Consider the following 20916-nt stretch of genomic DNA (forward strand, 5'->3'; position numbering starts at 1 on the left):
AGGCACTCTATGTCCTTAACTAGTGAGGTCTCGCTTTCAGTCTATGGAGGTACCTGAAGTGAGACGCAGCCCCGGTGTGCACATGCACAGTCCCCAGATGCCCCACAATCCACCTGAACTCGATGCACAAGGGCCTTTGTGGTCGGGACCTTGTTACCACCTCAGCAGACCCGCTGTGATCACAAGCTGCTGTCTGGAAGCGCCCAAGGGTCTGCACCAACAGGTCAGAAAGCCAGCTGCTGGGACGGCGGGAGCATGCAGGACAGTGGCCAGCAGGCACTGCGTGTCGCCACGTGACCAAGGGCAGCAGAGGGCCTGGGTGGCGGCCGGGATGCCCACTGTCTGCTGTGGGGCTTTGGCATGTCACGCATGGTCTGCCCTCCCTGCTGAGGCATCGCCACGCACAGACGTGCCAAGAAATCCCTGGGCGTTAGAAACAAACACATCACATACCTATAGGCGCAGCCGCGTCTGTGCTTAAGCCCGAGCCAGTGAGGAAATCCCCAACCAGCGTGGGTCTCTCATACACCCACGCTGGGAAGACAGGGAGGCAGTGGCCCGAATTTTTTTTGTTCTGCTTGTCTCGAAGCATCTTTCTCGTAAGTTCGAGAGACTGGTGAGGATATTTTTAAAAACAAAAACAGAAAAAAATACTTTTAGTACAAATACTTAAAACTAACACATCCACGGCACTGAACAAATCAATCGCTGAACGTGAGGGGTCAATAAATGTGGGAAGACATGAAACGAATGTCTCCAGGCCTGTCACAATGCAAGGGGCTGGGCACAAGAGGGGACCCAGTCCTTCATCAGGGCCCTGGCCGGTGCGGGGGCCCCCAGTTAAGCAGGAGCACCAGCAAAGGGCTGCACCCAGCCAGAGCAGGCCGATTCTCAGGAACACTTATGCATAGTCTCAATCGCTTTCTCCTGGTGGCTCCAAGTCTAGACATGACCTGCTAGGTGAAGACAAGGCCCCAGCGACAGACAGCTGGAGAAGGGGCACCCCCACCTGAGCCCCTCAGGGATGAGAGACAGATCAAGAAGGCCGCACCGGGAAAGCCCAGCTCCTGGTATGTGAACGGAGTAGTGGTCCTCCTGTAGGGCTGGCCACCAGAGGCTGACCAGGGTGCTGGGCAGCCTGGAAGCACCAACTCAAGGGTTGGTATGAGAGAAGGGAAGGTATAGACTCGGTTTGCTCCTGTCACAGGGGTAGTGGTGTGAGGGCTACGGGAGGTGCTGGACACACCCACTAGCGCCGGCTGCTGTCCTTGTCAGAGCCGCACGGTCACCAAGCACATGCCAAGCTCAGACTCGCACCGGGACACAGCTTTAAGGGGGCTTAAAGGCCACAGAAACAATGCCCTAAGAAAACAGACTTATATCGAGAGACAGGGCACGACATAAAACCAAAAGCAGTAAGTATAGGAGAAAAAAATGATCTAGAGAAAATTACCCTTAAAAATAATCTTAAAAAAACAAATTGTCAAAAATTAATGGAGGGAAGTGGGGATCACGGTTTGCACAAGCTAAGGTAAGACCCACAGAGGTGCCCATGTGGTTAGAGCCTCAGTGCACTGTTTTCCTGCTCCTGGGGCCGCGTTCTTATCCACAGAGCTACGTCCTGACCAGGAGTTAAGCCTCGGCGTCTCCACATGCAGCTCCATCTTTAACAGAGGACGCCGGCGCCCGCACTGCAGGAAGGAGGTACCTGCTGCCACGTGCAGCCCGTGGCCACGCTGCCGAGCTGCTTCCTCAGCTCCTCGAGCTCCTGCATGGAGATCTTGGAGGCCGTGGCGGGGGCGCTGAAGCTGGTGGTGCTGCTGGCAGCAGCAGTGGCTGCGAGCTCAGCTCTTTCTTTGGCATTCTGTTGTAAATACTGCAGAGTCTGGAAACACACAAAACCCTGAGTTACCCTGGGCCACCAGGTTCGTGCACTTCGCCAGGCACAGCCAACCCCACTGCCTTCTTTTCTAACTCCAATACCCACGTGGAGGCGAGAGCAGGAGGTCCCCCTTAGTCCCTGAGCTGCAGTCTGGTCTCCTGATGCTTCCTGTCACAAGGTGCCATGCCCCAAATCACGAGGGAAATCCTACAGCTGCTTTGACAGCCAATTCCCAAACTCCAATCCCAATGGTACGGCCTTTTCTCTACACTCGACCAGTCTCCCTTGCTGCAGGGAGACCACGTCCCTTTATGTGTCTCCAACACTGTGGTCAACGCAGGCCTGGTCACACCCTTCACCCCCGAACAGACTCTGGGCTTTGTAGAGCGAGAGAAAGGACCCAACATACCCCTGGAGGCTCCCAGGTGCCACGGCTCTCTCGGCCTCAACACTTTTCTTAGTACCACAGGGAACACAGGCTCAATTTAAAACTGACAAAAACATGGCATGAGACGATGAGAAATAAAGTCTCCCACCTCGGAGATAACGCCTCTTAATACTTCTCGTGCTTATCACCATCAGGAGCCATTTCACTCTGACGCACCATAACCCTACTCCTGCGTCACCTACTCGTAAGAAGCAGGGAGAGGATGAACGAGTGAAGTGCTACAGGCCAGCAGAAACGGGGCCCAATGGCGTGAGGCGGCACCAGAGACCCCAGACTTGTGAGGTGTTAGCTCAACTGAGCAAATCACAGGTGCTTAAAACACTCGCCAGAACCACTCTGCAGCACACACTCCATCAGGAGCACGAGTTATGTTCATCTTTCAGAGACAGAGAATGTTCTTTGCCGACACCCATGAGGAGCAGCGTGCACGAGCCCAGGTGGACGGTACCTCTTTGTCTTCTGTGAGCTTTGACAACAGGTACACCAGTGGGTCGAGGGTCCTTGTGTTTTTAGATTTCAGTTCATCATATTTCTTTAGAAAGTCTTCTGGAGTACGAGAAAATTCTGCTATTTTAACCTCAAAAGGATAAACACAAGTGATTTAGTAACAATAATTAAGCACTTTAAAAAACCTTCCAGAAAATTAAACACAAAACCAAAAATAAAATGAAATTAGGTAGGCTAAATAATCATATATCTCTGAAATAAAACTAAGAAAATGCATGAGAACATTTTGTTAGACCCGCCCACGTTTCCCTCTGTAGTTTCTCTCATGCTATGCTTCCTAAGCTGTAGATCCTATCACTTGTGTTTTTCCCAGTAGTTTGTGTGATCATTTACAGACTTAACTCTATTCTCTCTGGAATTTATTATTACGTACGGGCTCAGGGTTATGTGTTTTCCCACTGAGTGACAATGCTCCCCTTGCTGTAAGTTAAATATAACTGTGTGTTCCTCAACTCTCTCTTCTGCTCAGTGCATTTTTCTAATTCCTTGTTCCATTATTAAGCTGTTTAAATAACTGAAGCTTCATATTTTTTCTTTTTTTTCTTTTTTATGAGAAAGATCAGCCCTGAGCTAACATCTATGCTAATCCTCCTCTTTCTGCTGAGAAAGACCGGACCTGAGCTAACATCTATTGCCAATCCTCCTCTTTTTCCCCTTTTTCTCCCCAAAGCCCCAGTAGATAGTTGTTATGTCATAGCTGCACATCGTTCTAGTTGCTGTATGAGGGACGCCTCTTCAGCATGGCCGGACAAGCAGTGCATCGGTGCGCACCCGGGATCCGAACCCGGGCCACCAGTAATGGAGCGCATGCACTTAACCACTAAGCCATGGGGCCGGCCCCATTCATATGTTTTCAAAACTAGATTTCAAAATTATCTTTTACTGAAAACTTATAATTTTGAGTTACATATTATTGAATAAAGAAAAAAAATTCACTTTAAAGGGATTTCAATGCGGTTAGTACACATCCAGAGGAATATCTGGAGTCTCCTCCTCATGGGACACAGGGAGGGAGCGGTTAAGAGGCTGGGTTCTGAGGTCAGGCTGACCATCCTGCACTCTCCCCGAGCCTCCATTCCTCATCTGTATGATGAGGCGAGCGACAGGAACTGCTGTGAGGAGTCCACAGAAGCACTGAGTGAGCGGAACACGTGTTCCAGGAAAAGCATCAACAAGTGTGTCTGCCATCACCATTGGCACTGCTGTGGCTACCCAGTCAGGAAGGTGAACTCCGCAGAGACCCACAGCAGGGACGGGGCCCACCTTGCCCGGTGCACAGACCCACACCAGGGACAGGGTCCACCGTGCCCTGGGCACAGCACAGCACCAGGGACAGGGCCCACCTTGCCCGGTGCACAGACCTGCACCAGGGACGGGGCCCCCCTTGCCCGGTGCACAGAGTCGCACCAGGGACGGGGCCCACCTTGCCCCAGGCACAAAACTGCACCAGGGATGGGCACACACCTTGCCCGGGCACAGAGCTGCACCAGGGATGGGCACTCACCTTGCCAGGTGCACAGACCCACACCAGGGACGGGGCCCACCTTGCTCAGGGCACAGAGCTGCACCAGAGATGGGCACTGATGTTGCCCAGGCACAGAGTTGCACCAGAGACAGGGCACTCACCTTGCCCGGTGCACAGACCCACACTAGGGATGGGGCCCACCTTGCCCTGGGCACAGAGCTGCACCAGGGACCGGCACTCACCTTGCCCAGGCACAGAGCTTCACCAGGGACAGGGCCCACCTCGCCTTGGGCACAGAGCTGCACCAGGGACGGGCACTCACCTTGCCTGGGCACAGAGCTGTACCAGAGATAGGGCCCACCTAGCCCTGGGCACAGAGCTGCACCAGGGACGGGCAGTCACCTTGCCTGGGCACAGAGCTGCACCAGGGACTGGCACTCACCTTGCCCAGGCACAGAGCTTCACCAGGGACAGGGCCCACCTCGCCTTGGGCACAGAGTTGCACCAGGGACGGGCACTCACCTTGCCCGGGCACAGAGCTGCACCAGAGATAGGGCCCACCTTGCCCGGGCACAGAGCTGCACCAGGGACAGACACTCACCTTGGCACTGTGTGCAGACACGGTGGTTGTAACATACGGGGTTCTGTTCTTCTGCAGCAGGTCGATGTAGACCTCGGCCCCATCCCCTCCGTGGACACGCAGCAAGCTGAGCAGCTCATTGACATCGTGGTGAATCCGAAATTCACTCATGGTTTTGGCTCTGAGACAACATCACAATACGTTCTTCTAAAGGTAAAAGAAAAGTCATTTATAAAAACAAAAGCCTATAATGAAAAAAAGTTTAAAGCCATTGAATTTGGCCAACGTCAGGTCTTAGAGAAGCCAAATCATCACGCGGCCCAGCCCCCAGGCTCCCCGCTCGCAGACACTGCCACTACAGCCCCTTGCCAACTGTCTACCACCTGGGGCTTATTCCTGGCGTGTGAATCCTCTGTCCAAGAGGCATTCACTGGTGTGGTCTGTCATTTCTTGCTGGGAGCTCATCTTCAGGGAGCATGCTCCCTTTGGGAATCCACAGCTTTCAGTCTCCCTAGCTGCAGCCAGCCTCCAGGCTCACTCCTCAGCTCGGGGAGCCGGCACGTGCAGACCGTGTGGTCGTGGCCCCACAGGCCCAAGCCCTCCTTCCTCCTGGGTGACTCCAACCACACACGGCCCTGGGCCAGCAGGAAGCTGCCCCTCGTCAGCTGGCAACAGAGCTTTCCAGTTCTGGCTGTGCAGACACAGTGGTTCTGGCCCTTCAAGGGTCCTGAATCTACGCAAGGAGCTCTGTGCAGGCCTAAGCCATTGCCCCCCGTCCTGGCATGAATACTAAAACTCCAGCTCCCACCTGTGAGGCCCACACCTGGTTCTGAAACCCTATGCTGTCCAGCTGCACCTCCATTCACACCACCAGTTCTGCGTTTCTCTGCACTCTGGTGCCTAGGACGTTTCCTTTTCTTGCCCAAACCTGGCCGTATACCAAGATGCTTTCAGTAAGATTATTATACTTTTCCTACGCATTTGAGCTGGGTGGCACTCCACTTCAGCTCAGTCTGCCCTGCTGACCAGAGGTCCTAGGGTCTCACCATTAGACACACGACCCTCTGGGGTCAAAACCGTAACTGAGGGGCCGGCCCGGTGGCACAAGTGGTTAAGTGTGCGTGCTCTGCTGCGGCGGCCCGGCGTTCGCTGGTTAGGATCCCGGGCGCACACCAACGCACCACTTGGCAAGCCATGCTGTGGCGGCATCCCATATAAAGTGGAGAAAGATGGGCACGGATGTTAGCCCAGGGCCAGTCTTCCTCAGCAAAAAGAGGGGAGGATTGGCAGATGTTAGCACAGGGCTGATCTTCCTCACAAAAAAATAAACAACCCGCAACTGAGATCCCACCAGGCAGACAGTAGCGGATTGCATGTGTTCTCCCACTGATAACCAGTTAGCCATTATCATCACAAGTAGTGACAAAAGGGAAGAAGAGAGATGCACACAGGCAACCCGTCATACCTTCAAAAAACGAACACCAGCACACTTCACGTAAACATCTCAATATACCTACGCAAGGGTTCTTGATCTAGGGTCCACAAACAACAAAACAACTCTTGGAAATCATAAGTAAAATCATTTTTGTCTGTGAATTTTCTGAAGAGAGGGTCTTTCAACACACGCTCAAAGGCTCTGTGACCCAAAAAACGGTTAAGAACCACTGTGCCAACAGCTCAGTGAAGATGAGCCATGAGTTAAAGAAAACATCAAGTGGAGAAGACTCAGCACACACCCTCACAACATGCTAACAATGCACATTAATTTGTAATTCTACACTGAGAAAGTGAGAGTCTAACCTCGTGTGATGGAGAACTAGTTCTCCACACATAAACGTCACAGTGTCACAGTATACAAACAGCAAATACTGGCCAGATGCAGGGTGTCTCCAAAGAGGAAAGCACAGCAGTAAGGACCAGCTGGTGTATTAAGTCACTAGCGCACGTCCTTTGTGAATCAGGAAGTGTTCCTAGTAACTACAGTTACAGGCGCAGGCGCAGCAGGGCACAGGCTGTGGAACCCCAGCCAGACTGAACCCTGACTTGGCCACTTCCAGGCCAGAGGGCCCTGGGCAAGGAGCTTGCCCTCTCAAAGCTTCCTCTGAAAGGGGTGAGTAGTAAACGCCAGCCACAGAGCTGCTGTGGAGACTGATCGTCTTATAAAGCACCACAGGGCCTGCGTGTACTGAGTTCTTGCACTAGTGTTATTAGAAAAGCAGGGGGGCCGGCCCAGTGGCGCAAGTGGTTAAGTGCATGCGCCCCGCTGCGGCGGCCCGGGATTTGCCGGTTCAATCCCAGGCGTGCACCGACGCACCGCTTGTTAAGCTATGCTGTGGTGGTGTCCCATATATAGTAGAGGAACGTGGGCACGGATGTTAGCCCAGGGCCGGTCTTCCTCAGCAAAAAAAAAAGGAGGATTGGCAGATGTTAGCTCAGGGCTGGTCCTCCACACACACACACACACACACACAGAAGAAAAGCAGGAACAAGTGCTGCTGATATTACCACGTAAGGCCAACCACTGCAAGTGTTCATTGTTGCCTGACAAATGGTTGGTTTTACAAAAGGAAAACTGGATCTGAATCACTGAGAGCATCGGAAACCATCGGTTATCCTACTAGTCACCCAGGGCCCTGAATGAGGCCCTACAAACCACAGAAAACAGAAAAGAAAACACGAACTCTCCCACTGCCAGCCTCTTCATACCTAAGAGCAACCAGATTGACCCACATTCCAAAAGGCTTCCCAAGGACTGCGGGTTGTCCTGTAAGGGCTGGCCTGAGGACCACCTTGGCAAGGATGCTGCTGCGTTTACCATGGACACAAAACACCCCTCCACCAGATACAAGCAGGCGGAGAGAGCTCTTCTGAAGAGAGATCACCTAAGTGAATATTTACTTAAAAACTATCTTCATGAATCTTCACAGCTGTAGTAGAAATAAAACCACAGATACCCTACATCACAAGTATTAATCCTCGGAGGAGTCCACTGTTCTCTGTGGATTTGGGGAACAATTCCTGCAAGATTTCTGGCTCTCCCCTGCAGGGAGCACCTCCCCTCAGGGGACCTCTGGAAACGCATAGGGGTAACTTTTGGTTGTCACAGTGACTGGAAGGGTGCTCTTGGTATTTAGTGGGCAGGAGCCCAGGGAAGTTAAACAGCAACAGACACGTCCCACCAAAAATGCCAACAGCGTCCCCACTAAAAACAGCTGTGAGGAACATTTAATTGCAGCGGCTCACGTCATCTTTTTGATGCTCTTGACTTGTGTTAGTCACCACAAGTGGACAAACGCAGACTTCGGCGACTGAGCAGAACCCATCTCCTCCTCACACGAGTGTGAGGCAGCGCAGGGGCAAGGAGGCAGCGACACCTATGCACGAGTCAGGCACACACACCTGTGAACATCTGACTGAAACACAGAGGGAGGTGACAAGCACTCTTTGTTGAAGAGCTCAAAGCTAATTGGACAAACTGGCTTGAAGAACATTACTTTAAAACGTGTGAAAAATGTCAGGAGCCTAATGCTGTCTCAGAGACAGAAAATCAATGCATAAGAGATAAAAAACAGTCTGCGTCTGTCTAGAGCTCTTCTTAGGCACGAAAATGACCGGTGGAGGACGTAGCCACAAACCTTTACTTCCAAAATGAAGTGAGTGCAAGTTTCTAATTATATTTTTAAATTACATTTTTAACTTCTTAGAGAAACAGCAACCCATTTCCCTTGCCACTGCACGTACGCGCGCCCGGCGTCTGCTCGGTGCGGAACCACTCCGGAACCACTCGGCGTGAGGAGCGGCGAGCGGGCCTGCGGCCGTCCTCCGCAATAGGGCTCAAGCATCCTTGCGTCCCTTCCGCGTCACCCGTCACCATTTAACTCGGTAACTGTGTCACCAGTTAGACGTCCGCCTCTCCTGCCGGGCCGCAGGCTCCGGAGCGGCGGGACCACCTTACTTCTACACGCCGCGCCCTGTCCGCGCCGGGAGAGGATGGGGTGGGATGGGGGACAATGGGCAGGCGGGAAACAGCAGGGCCTGGCGGGCCCTGGACCGGGGCAGTGGGAAGCCACCGAAGGATTACGAGAAAACTCAGGTCTCCACAGAGACCTGGCCCAGAGGCGGCCGCAGCCCGTCAGCCGGGAAAGAAGGGGTGCGGACGGGGGACGGCACCGGGGACGGGGGGAGGGCGCCAGCCGCGCACAGGGGCGGACGGCGAACAGAGACCCGCTCCGGATCCGAGCCGGCGGCGCCACAGCGCGGAGGCCAGCTCTCCCCGCGCCGGCCGGGTGTCCGTTGGGCAGAGGGCTCATGCCACCCCCCGGCCCCTACCCTCCAGACTCGGGCCCCGCCACCCCTAGTCCCCCGGGCTCAGGCCCCGCCGACCCCGGCTCCGACTCACCGCAGGACCCGCGCGCGCACAGCCCGCACCCCCGGCGGAAGTGGCGCGACGTCACGTCCGGCCCCGCCCCGGCCGGCCCACAGACCTTGGCTGACAGGCTGTGGCGCCGCCGCCGCGCAGGGCGATGCAGCTGCCGCCCGCGCTGCACGCCCGCCTCGCCGGGGCACCTGGGGCGGCCGAGCCGCTGCCCGTGGAGCGGAACCCCAAGGCCGGGGCCGCGCCCTTCCGCTTCATGGCGCGCCTGGTGCGCTTCCCGCGCGAGCATGAGTTCTTCGAGGTGCGTGAGCCGACGCCGAGGGCCGTTGTCCGGCGGCGGGGCCTGAGGCTCGGGGGTGGGGCCTGGGTCGTGGGCGGAGTCTGGTGGGGCGGAGCCTCCGGCTGAGGGGCGGGGCCTGGGCCGTGGGGCGGGCCCTGAGGCTCGGGGGCTGGGCTTGGTGGAGTGGGGCTTCTGGCTGAGGGGCGAGGCCTTGGTCGTGGGCGGAGCCTGGTGGAGCGGCGCCTTCGGGTGAGGGGCGGGGCCTGGGTGGGGGGTGGGGCCTGGTGGAGCGGGGCCTCTCGCTGAGGGGCGGGGCTGCGGCTGGGCGGGGCTGCGAGGTGCCGGTTCAGCCCACGGCGCGTGTTCTGCAGGAAGGGGACGTCCAGCGGCACCTGTATCTCCAGGACGTGCTCACGCAGGTTGCCGGGGAGCCCGAGAAGCCCAGGTGAGCGAGGCCCTTCTCGCCCCCCAACCCCACCCTGCCTCCTTCCCGTGGCTCCCATCCTCCCCTTCCCGACCACCCCTCGGGGTGGAGGTGGGGAGGACCTGCCGCCGCGCCCCCTGCCTGCACGGTCCGCGCCGGAGAGGCTGGCCTCCCCACCGTCTAGCTGGTGTGAAAATATAGTTCTTAACAGGGTAGGATTTGGGATTGTAAAAGAAACACTCAAAGCTCTATCGCGTCACTTAAAATGAAGTTGTCGACAGGGAGCTTGATGTTCTTTGTCAGCAGCGGAATGGTGTCCCCACGAGGCCGTTTCTTTTGCCAGGGTGCCCGAGTTCACCTGTCAGGTGGCGGGCTGCTGCCAGGTGTTTGACGCCCTGGAGGACTATGAGCACCACTACCACACTCTGCACAGAAATGTCTGCTCCTTTTGCAAACGGGCTTTCCCCTCGGGACACTTGCTGGATGTCCACATCCTGGAGTGGCATGACTCGTTGTTCCAGATCCTGTCCGAGAGGCAGGACATGGTGGGTGACTGAGGCCAAGTGCAGTTGCTGAGGGGGTTTGTTTCCGAGCTGTCTGCCCAGCGGGTACCAGGGCCGACGGGGTCAGAGCACTGCTCCCAGCTCTCAGGGCCAGGGGCAAGGCCAGGGGGCACCTTCCCCGCCCTTGGCCCCGGCCCTGTGCCCATCAAGGTGTGAGGGGAGGGCTGGGGGGTCAGGATGGAGGTGACGCCGTTTCTGCTTCAGTATCAGTGCTTGGTGGAAGGCTGCACAGAGAAGTTCAAGACCAGCAAAGACAGGAAGGATCACTTGGTGAACCGTCACCTCTACCCTGCGGACTTTCGGTTTGATAAACCAAAGAAAACCAGAAGGTACGTGAGGCGACACACGTGTCCACGCTGCAGGATGCGGCCACCTCTTGAATTTAGACAAGGTTTTGAGTGTGTAGACTTTAAGGATGAAGATGGTGTAGTCCAGCATCTGTGTCGCTTAACCTCTTATTTAGCTGCAGGTGACGGAAACCCTGACAAGTCGAGAGTCACCAAAAGAGGTAGACAAGTGGGGGTGGTTTTGTGTGGGGTCCCCTGCTAGAGGACAGGAAGGGGAGCACCGGGCCTCCCGGGCTCTGTGCTGGGGTGACTGGGGGACCCTCGAGTGTCTGCCGGGGCGTGTAGGAACACCACCACGTTGCTCTGCACTCCCACCTCACGAGGCTGCACCTCTCCTCCGCCCTGTGCATCAGCTCTGCTTGCGTGGAGCAGCTGTGGGCCTTGGGATTTGTCCCAGGCCCTGAGCCCTCCCCTGACATGGGCCTTCTCGTGTTTCCTTTGTCCCATCAGTGCACATTTATGAACTCAACAACAAAGCGGTTTGTTACACGTCACTGTGCAGAGCGCACTGTGGGGAAATGCCTGTGGGGATAGTTCTTAAATCTGTGTTACGTTTCTTGCCTGTTCCTGTAACTGATTCTTTCAGGTAAACTTTCATAACCATCTGAAAGTTGCATTGATTGAAGTCTACTCAGACTAATTTGTTTTCCTCTAACAGAACTTTGCTGTTTAAAATAATTCTGAGAACCCACTGCGACGTGGGAGATTTTTGTAAGGCCTTGAGTATACGGTAACTCTCTCCTTTCCAAGGGATCATTTTAAGAAGAAAACCCTGCAATGGTTGATGGAAACATTGGTGTTAGGGAGGAGACTCTCAATATCGTACAGTCAACTTTAGTAAATTTCTCACTGATTGTCTGGAAAAGACACTAGGCACCCTTGGTAGGCATTTACCACGTGGCACCATAAAAATACTATTTTCAAAAGACAAAGTATAGGGGCCGGCCCCGTGGTGTAGTGGTTAAGTTCCGTGCACTCTGCTTCAACGGCCCGAGTTCACAGTTTCGGATCCCAGCCGTGGACCTACACCACTCATCAGCCATGCTGTGGTGGCAACCCACATACAGGATCGAGGAAAGATTGGCACAGATGTTAGCTCAGGGCCACTCTTCCTCAGCAAAAACAAAAAAAGAAAGACAGTGTAATTGTTATACCTAAATTTATAAAACGTGGTATTTATCATATAAGCATTCACTTATGACCTTCTGTAATTCTTCTCCTGGAAGCCTGGAAACTGCACTATGCCATCATTGTTTTAAAATACCTTTGCCAGAAAAAATAACATCTCCCTCACGAGTTCATTTCTAGGGGAAAACTGGGGCTGCAGGAGTAGACGCTCACCCCACTGTTCTCCACAGCCTAGCCACACCCCAGGTCACCGTGCAAGTGTCGGCAGAAGCCCTGGGGGCTGACTGGGAGCAGTCAGAAGGGGACGCCATGGAAGGCTGCTCAGAACCCGCGAGTGAGAGGCGCACGTGTGGCCACAGGTCAGTACCTGGCCTCTTTCTGGAGCAGGTTCTGCACTTGTGTCTTACGGGGAGAATCGCGGGGTTGAGCCTGGGCCGGCACCGTTACTGAGAGAAGCTGGCGCCGGGTCGGAGTGTGCGCTTCAGCAGGAATTAAAGCGTGACTCTCCCGTCTCCGAGTAACTTAGTTTCTCTCGTGCACTCTGTGTTTGGAACCCTTGCAGCACAGAGACGCAGAGCACCCCCCTCCTTGTCATCGTGGCCTAAACTGGGATAGAAAGAACCTTGGTTGTAATTGCATAAGTTACAACCTGTGAGTCTGTCTTTCTAGCATGAACTGTGCTTTTATTGGGTTAAAGTTGATTTGAAATCCGATTTTGGGAAAAATGGAAAAAAATCGCCAACGAATCCAAGTTGACAAGAAGATAGACTCATGTCCCTCAGTTGCCTTTGAGCAGCTGCCCGGACTTTGGCCTGCGAGTGAGTCCCGGGTGCCAGTGGGTGGTTAGGTTTCACCCGATTGGGGGGTAACAGGAAGTTGGAGCCCTGGAGAGTTTGGCAGGAGCCAGCCTTCCTGGCCAAGTTCTCAGCAGCAAGCGTGTGTTGGTGGCTGGGAGGGTCTCCCATAGGAGGTGGGTCTGAGGCAGGCTGGCCAGCTGCAGTCAGGGAGCTGCCCTGGGCTGCACGAAGGGAGAGCCGACGTCCTGAGTGCTCCCCAGGGTGAGAGGGAGTGTCCTGGAACGAGAGGAACACACCCGAGACCGGTTATGAATTGGGTCATTTGTTGGTGAAAGGTGTAACAGTTTAGTGTGAAGGTTGTTTTCCATTTCAGAATACCTCCTACCATCTGTTTTGGTCAAGGTGTATCACGAGGATTTAAAAGCACCAAGAAAAGAAATAAACACCAGTGACGACTGAGATGGAGAGAAAGAATCACAGGCCTGCGAGCAGACCCTGAGGCAGGACCCTTGCCTTTTGCAGGACATGGTGTCAGTGGTGGGCTTTTCTTTCGCCTGCTGGTGTGGCCCCTAGGACCCAGGCCTTTGCCACCCTCAATGTCTGGGTCCCTGGGCTAATGATGGAATGATGTCAGTAGCCATCATCAGAAGCAGTGAGAGTCCCACAGGTTCCGGAAATGAGCCCGACAGGTGCTCCAATGAGTGAGATGTGGAGACTGGCCCACCTCCCTCTGCAGGGCCATCCTGAGAATGTCCTTTTTAAACACAAAAAGTAAATGTATTTCATCAAGGGTCTCGGTCATCCTTCCTGTACTGTTGAACTAGACAGAGAAACAAGAGTAATCCCCCGTGAGTGCCTTGTTTTTAACATTCGGTTTTCAGAAAGACTGATGAAGTCCTAGAGCCTCGGGAGGACTGGGCAGGACGTCTCGCTCATGCGAGTCGTCGATGGTTCACAGCTCCGAGAGAGATGCCCGGGTCAGAGATGCCTGACATGGAAACCAGAGAAGACTCCCAGGGGCCTGGGGCAGGGTGGTCAGTGCTGGGAAAGAGGAGGGCCAGCCGGGCGGCGTCCCCGAGGAGGGACAGCGACGAAAGACGGTGATGGGTGGAGGAAAGGGCCTCGCAGCGAGGGAGGGGCTGCGCAGACCCCGAGTGCCTGCCTGGTGTCTTCCGGCGGGAACAGAGCAGAGTCATGCAGTTCTCCTCGATGACCAGTGATGGTAACATGGCTAGAGAGGGCACGCCAGCAGGGACCCACAGAGCCACAGTGGGGAAAAGCAGCCGGGGCGGGGGCGTGGAGCACAGATCTATGCCACCGGAGCCACGTGTCGACAGAGAAACAGCTGCATCAGCTCTGTTTGGATAAAATCAGGGCTAGGCCTGGCACAGCCTACCCCCAGAGGCCTCGTCCCCTCCAGCAGGCAGCTGGGGTGCAGCTGCGCTGGCCATGCAGCCTGAGGGCTCCGGCTCGGCCAGCAGCAGGAAGATGGGCCTCCCCCTCCCCATCTCACTTCCAACCTGCTCCTGTTCTGGGCTCTGGGTTTGGCTGGAGGCAGCTGGTGGTCATCTGAGACCCAAGCTCTCCAGAGACCTGGAGCAGAGGGGGTTTCCAGGATGGCGTCACATCATACCAGCGGCTCCACGCACAAAATTCTAAAGGTGGGTTACTGGGTCACAAGGGAAAGTAAAACCTTAAGTACAGTCTGTCCTAGTATGTTGGTGAAGAGAGGCCTAATGTTCCCTTCTGGGTGGGCAGTGAGCAGCTTGGCTGAGGGGCTACTGCAGGGCTGCCCAGGGGCCTGTCTTGGGTTCTTGAAAAAAAAAAGAAAAATGCTGATGTGCAAAAATGCTGCTCCTTCTGTCCCTCTCCCTTCGGAGACCTCATTCCTTCTGACTGCTGTGCGTCCTCTGTACGCCACCCGGCATGAGCATGTGGGCCTTTGCATAACAGCACGTTCTGCTAAGATTCTCTCGTCCACAGCATCAGCCGCCACGTAGGAGTGTGTGTTTTATAGTCTTTGGGGACTGTAGTCCTGGGTTCCAATCCTAGCTTCATCCCTACCTAGAAAGCTACTTGTTTAATCTGTCTTGGTTTTTCTTCTAAAAAACAGGGAATATAAAACTTCAGTGTGAGGAATGTTATTGAAGGGAAAAAACAAAAAAACGACCACCAGCATCATTAATTCTGAGGAGACGCTTCTATTTCTGCGGCAAGACCCGGCCTGCTTTCCGTCACGTGTCAGGAAGGCTCCGAGGCGGAAGCGCCTGCAGGAGGAGGAGCTCGGCTGCAGAGCTCGGAGTCCCGCTTCAGGGCCGCTGTCCACACCAGCAGCGTCACGTCACTCAGTTGCGTTGGCCTGTTTCTGGTGGGAGCGGGATCTCGTGCTCGGGTGTACATGCCACAGTCAGCATTCTGTTGTCTGGGGGACCAGGGCGGCCGGGCGAGCCTGCTTTTCCAGCTGGGGTGGGAGGCGCTCACGCTCGTGAGGAGCCGGCACGCCGTCGTGTCCGCTTCGCGCCACGAAACGCCTGGTCCCGCCAGCCGAGTGCAGGCCCATCGCAAGGGGAGTGCTGCTCCAGCGCGGGGTCCGAAGTCCGCGTGGGGGGTGTCCTCCCCGCCCCTCGGGTCCCCCCGGCTGCCGCGTTCTCCCCTGGATGCAGTGAGCTTCTTTTCTCACTCCGTCATCTGGAAAGCTGGGCACCCTCTAGTTATTATTTTAGCAGTTATCCCCCCAATTTTGGTATAAATACGTAGCTGGTTCGGGTCTAAGAGTAGTCAGCATCTCTTCCCTTCCACCAAACAGTGCAGAGACCATGTACGCGCGAGCCCCGGCTCACGCATGCGCGCTGTCAGCATCGTGCCTGGCTGTCAGCATCGTGCCTGGCAGTCAGGCTTCCGCGTGTGATCTCGCGAGACGTCGTCGCTGTGGTCCCGGACGGTCAGGGTCGCAAATCCTCCCTCAGCGAGCGCTCTCTTTGCGGGGCGTTTCTTCCGGCCTCTCGGACTCTGTCTGTGGGAATACTTTCCCTTTGCCTGGCGAGGACCTGTATCATTCCTTTGGTGAGAGGCAGGAGTAACAGATGTGCTCAGTTCTGTTTTTGTTATGAATACAGTATCGGTTGGCAATTGTTCCTGAAGCGTGTTGAACACGTTGTTCCACTGCCTTCCTGTGTCCTTGTCGCTGCTGGGAAGCCAGAGGTCAGCCACTCGCTGTTCCTTAGAAGACACTGGGCCAGTTCTAACTCTGGGGGTCTGTGGTCGTGCACAAGGTGTGAAGACTCTCAGCTGGTTCTGAGTCTGGTGGTCTGTGGTCGCACTCAAGGTGTGAAGACACTCTGTTGGTTCTCTGACTCTGTGGGTCTGTGGTTGTGCTCAGAGGTGTGAAGACAATTGGTCGGTTCTGACCCTGGTGGTCTGTGGTCGCACTCAGAGGTGTGAAGATACTCGGCTGGTTCCGACTCTGGTGGTCTGTGGTCGCGCTCAAGGTGTGAAGACACTTGGGTTCTCTGACTCTGTCGGTCTGTGGTCGTGCTCTAGGTGTGAAGACACTCAGTCGGTTCTTACTCTGGGGTCTGTGGTTGCACTCAAGGTGTGAAGACACTCAGTCGGTTCTGACTCTTGTGGTCTGTGGTCATGCTCAAGGTGCGAAGACAGTCAGTTGGTTCCCTGACTTTGTGGATCTGTGGTCACGCTGAAGGTGTGAAGACAGTCAGTTGGTTATGACTCTGGTGGTCTGTGGTCATGCACAGAGGTGTGAAGACACTTGGTCAGTTCTCTGACTCTGTGGTCACGCTCAAGGTGTGAAGACACTCAGTCGGTTCTGACCCTGGTGGTCTGTGGTCACGCTCAGAGGTGTGAAGACACTCGGTCGGTTCTGACTCTGGGGGTCTGTGGTCACGCTCAAGGGGTGAAGACACTTGGTCAGTTCTGACTCTGGGGGCCTGTGGTCGTGCTCAGGGGTGTGAAGACACTTGGTCGGTTCTGACTCTGGTGGTCTGTGGTCGCGCTCAGGGGTGTGAAGACACTTGGTCGGTTCTGACTCTGGTGGTCTGTGGTCGCGCTCAGGTGTAAAGACACTCGGTTGGTTCTGACTCTGGTGGTCTGTGGTCGTGCTCAGAGGTGTGAAGACACTTGATCGGTTCTGACTGGTGGTCTGTGGTCGTGCTCAAGGTGCTGGGGGATGATACCGCCTGCCCTGCCCCCCTCCACGGAGTGCTTGCACCTCAGTTTTCTCTCTTCACATATCCCTCTGCCCCACTCTCTCTTCTGATAAAATGTATGGTAGGCATCCTCACCCTTTCCTCCATGTTTTTAACAGCACTTTCATATTTCCCATTCCTTATCTGTCTTGCTGACATTCTGGATAATTTCTTCAGATCCACCTTTCAGTTCACTAATTTTCTCATCAGCTGATCAAATGTGCTTTTAAATGAATTCAATTTTCCATTTCAATAATGATCATTTTCAATTCTATAAGTTCCATGTTTTTCTTTTTTTTGTGTGTGAGGCAGATCAGCCCTGAGCTAACATCTGATGCTAATCCTCCTCTTTTTTTGCCGAGGAAGATCAGCCCTGGGCTAACACCCGTGCCCATCTTCCTCTACTTTATATGGGACACCGCCACAGTGTGGCTTAACAAGCCATGTGTCAGTGTGCACCCGGGATCCGAACCCGCAAGCCCTTGGGCTGCCAAAGCGGAGCGTGCACACTTAACCACTACGCCACCGGGCCAGCCCCCATATTGTTTTTCTAATTTGCTGGATTTTTATAGTGTTTTGTTCATCACATTTTCAATCCATTCTTTTATTTTGTAAACATATTAAACTTATTTTATATTCTCTGATTGATGATATCACTATCTGAAGACTTGCGGGTCTGATTCTTCTGTCCTTTTTTTCTGCCGACTCACTCATGGTGCCTTGTTTCCTGGTGAATTTTGTGATTTTTGGCTGTGAGTTTCTATTTTTTGGAACTTTACCTCTGGAATTTCTCTGATATCTGTGAGCTCTTCCAGAAAAAATTAGTATTTGCTTCTGCCATGTGACTGGGGGTGCTACCAATCTAGAACCATTTAAAAAAAATTATGAAGTATGAGTTTTCACTCCCAATTCACTTTTTCATGCATGTCCTTCCTGTGTTGCCTTTACACAACCCTTAGCCAAAGTGGAACATCTGGTGATAGAAACAGACCCTTCATTTCACTCACAGCAAGAGAAATAAAAGTAAAGATACACCGAGAGACACTTTCTTACACATACAACTGACAAAAATGCAGAGGTTTGATGGCACACTCTGTTGTCGGGCTGTGGGCAGACAGGCATCTCACACGTCGGCAGTGGGGATGCTGAATGCTGCCACCCCCGAAGAAGGAGAATTTAGCAATAGCTAACAAAATTACTTCTGCATTTACCCTTTGACCCAGCAATCCTACTTCTAGGGATGTATCCTGAACACACATTGGCAAAAATTCAAAAGAGCTTCTCAAAGGGCAACTTATTCAGTAAAATTTTTAACAGCCAAAGACTGAAAACAACTCAAATGTCCCAAGTCCCAAATGACCCAAGGAGTGTTGAGAACTGAAATTTTTTGGGAAAAAGAAGATACAGATTTAAGATCAATGATGTTAATAAAAACCCTGTAGTCCTGAATTTAAAGTAAAAGCACTGCTATAAGTTGATAATGTATATTCCATAGTTGTTAAATCAGTAGCTCTGCTGAAAACCCTGGAGTAGTTTTTAGAAATCAAGGAGGTTATTGAGGAACACTAAGGTTGGACTCAGGAGCCAACTTAAATAAAGTCCCACCGACCAAGGATAGGACAGCAGGAGCGTCATTAAGAGTAACAGCTACAGTTCAATGAAACATATCAAACATATTTAAATCCACAAGCTCATAATGATTCTTTAAAAATGAAAACCTCATTGACTACCTTTGGGAAGATATCAGGAACTGACGACACCTTGAAAACTGGTAAATCAAGGAAAAATCAAGAATTTGTCCTACCTTTCCTGCAAGAACTATACTTCAGGGTGACTAAGTTGGTGTCAGTGACGACTAACATCACAGAGAGAGTGGACCAGACGTTGGGTTCTTCCTGATGGAAGTTCACCACACTCCTATTAGTAGTCTTGCCAAGACATTAAGACGCTGATTGTCTTAGCCTGTTCCCTCCAAAAGCAGAGCCTGAGACAAGGGCTTGCATGAAGGTAGTTTATATTGAGAAATGATCCTAAGGAACAGGTGTGGGGACTGGAGAGGGTGAGACAAGGAAGGCAGGAAAGCCCACCCACTGGGGACGTCATTGGAGTGGTCCTCACTGTGGGCAATTGAGGCTCCATCCCACTGGAGACCTGTGAGGACCCTTGTAGGATGTGCCTCAGAAGTGTCCACCCAAGACAGAGAGAGGAGAGGGTTCATCTAAAGGTTGCCCCATGGGGCATTAACTCCCTCACACTTCCAGGTTTGGGGGCATGAATGGTCAGAATGGTCCAGCACCCCACACCTCAGCAGAGAAGCTGCAGAGTAGAGAGGGAGCTTTGGAGTTGCCGAGGGGAGATGCCATCGGGTTGCCCCGTGAGCAGCTTGTTGCTGCAGCAAAAATGAGTCCACAGGTGGACTGAGGAGACGTGAGGTGGGCATGGAGGTGCCAGGGGCATTGGTCAAGCTTCCAGATGAGGGAACACGTTACATGACGCCCAGGGATGCAGAAAGCAAAATCCAGATTCTGGAAAATGACCTGGTTTCTTCAATAAAGAACAGAGAAGGAAAACCTACAGACACGAAACCTAAGCCGCGCATCAGCCAGCTGCAGTGTGGGGACCTTCTTGGGATCCAGAGTCAAATGAACAAACTGAAAAAAAGTTAACAAAACTAAACCAAGACTACTTGAGGATCACCTTCCAGAATGACGTGAGGCACTCCACTGACCCATTCCCAATGAAACTGGTGAAAATTAGGAAAAATAATAAAAACAAAAAAAAACAATACAGTAGACCCCCTTTTCCACGGGGAATACATTCCAAGATCCCCAGAGGATACCTGAAACCGTGGATAGGACCACACCCTATCTAGACTGCATTTTTTCATATACATACATACCTATGATAAAGTTTAATTTATAAATAAGGCACAGTAAAAAATTAACAATAATAAAATAGAACAATTACAATATACCATAATAAAAGTTATGTGAATGTGGTCTCTCTCTCTAAATACCCTATTGTACTGTACTCACCCTTCTTGTGATGATGTGAGATGATACAATGCCTGCGTGATGAGATGAAGTGAGAGGAATGACATAGGCACTGTGACCTAGCACTAGGCTACTATTGACCTTCTGATGGAGGATCATAAGATCCATGGAGAAGGAGGGTCATCGAGCCATGAGGATGCCAATGGTTGGATGTCAGGAGCAGACAATGTTGATGGCTGGGGATCCAACAAAGGGACGGGCAAGATGGAGCGAAACAGGGTTGAGATTTCATCACGCTACTCAGAATGGTGTGCAATTTAAAACTTATGAATTGTTTGTTTCTGGAATTTTCCATTTAATATTTTCAGACTGTGGTTGACTACAGGTAACTGAAACCACAGAAAGCGAAACTGCAGATAAAGGGGGACTACTGTACTTAAAGCTTCTGAGAATGGTCCTAAGGGCAAACAGCAAAAAAAGAAACACCTAACCAAGAAAATCTATGAAAATTCGGCAAGAAAGGAAAGAGTCGGTGGCATCTGAGCCAAGACCACCCTCTTCTTCCCCTCTCCCGGCTCAGTGAGCCAGAGACTCCACTTCAGAGTGCCGCAGCCAAGAGCACAGGGCTTCCTCTCCCCTCAGCTCCCAGTGGAGGGCCTCCTTCCAGAAGGAGCAGTGGCCCAGTGCCTGTTGCTGAGGCTAAGTTCAGGTAAGTCTGGTTGAGAGGAGGGGCTCCCTTCTGCCCAGCCCTCATCCGTGGAGCGGAGGCTCCACAGTGGGGGAGGCACCACTGAACATGCTGGGGCCCTGATCCCCCTGCCAGGGCTGTGAGGCACTGGTTCCATGCCAGAAGAGGTAAGCTGAGAGGACATCAGGCGGCTGCCCCTCCCACTGCGCTCGGAGAGCACAGGTGTTGCTCAGAGAA

At 53.2% G+C, this 20916-nt stretch overlaps 2 protein-coding genes across 3 annotated transcripts in view; one reads left to right on the forward strand and one right to left on the reverse strand.

Annotated features, from left to right (window-relative positions):
• Window positions 1-9407, reverse strand: part of TUBGCP2 (tubulin gamma complex component 2) — a 26307-nt gene extending 16900 nt beyond the window's left edge. Inside the window, exons 1-5 of one of the 2 annotated variants that reach the window (XM_004438854.3) lie at window positions 9282-9407; window positions 4904-5089; window positions 2779-2907; window positions 1709-1885; window positions 454-613 (exon numbers count right to left, since the gene is read on the reverse strand). In XM_004438854.3, coding sequence (XP_004438911.1) covers window positions 454-613; window positions 1709-1885; window positions 2779-2907; window positions 4904-5053 — 616 coding nt within the window. In that variant the 5' untranslated portion in view covers window positions 5054-5089; window positions 9282-9407. Of the gene's footprint in view, window positions 1-453; window positions 614-1708; window positions 1886-2778; window positions 2908-4903; window positions 5090-8623; window positions 8971-9281 lie in introns of those variants that run through there. The other variant, XM_087432904.1, reaches the window with a different exon arrangement.
• On the forward strand, window positions 9382-13586 carry ZNF511 (zinc finger protein 511). The gene is made up of 6 exons (XM_014794068.2): window positions 9382-9558; window positions 9909-9982; window positions 10305-10506; window positions 10729-10853; window positions 12230-12358; window positions 13170-13586. The coding sequence occupies exons 1-6, from the start codon at window positions 9406-9408 to the stop codon at window positions 13246-13248; spliced, it is 762 nt and encodes a 253-aa protein (XP_014649554.1). The 5' UTR covers window positions 9382-9405; the 3' UTR covers window positions 13249-13586.
• Window positions 13587-20916: the final 7330 nt, after the last annotated feature.

The sequence above is a fragment of the Ceratotherium simum genome, chromosome 6 (genome assembly GCF_057802395.1).
Source record: "Ceratotherium simum simum isolate JZ-2026a chromosome 6, ASM5780239v1, whole genome shotgun sequence".
Taxonomy (NCBI): domain Eukaryota; kingdom Metazoa; phylum Chordata; class Mammalia; order Perissodactyla; family Rhinocerotidae; genus Ceratotherium; species Ceratotherium simum.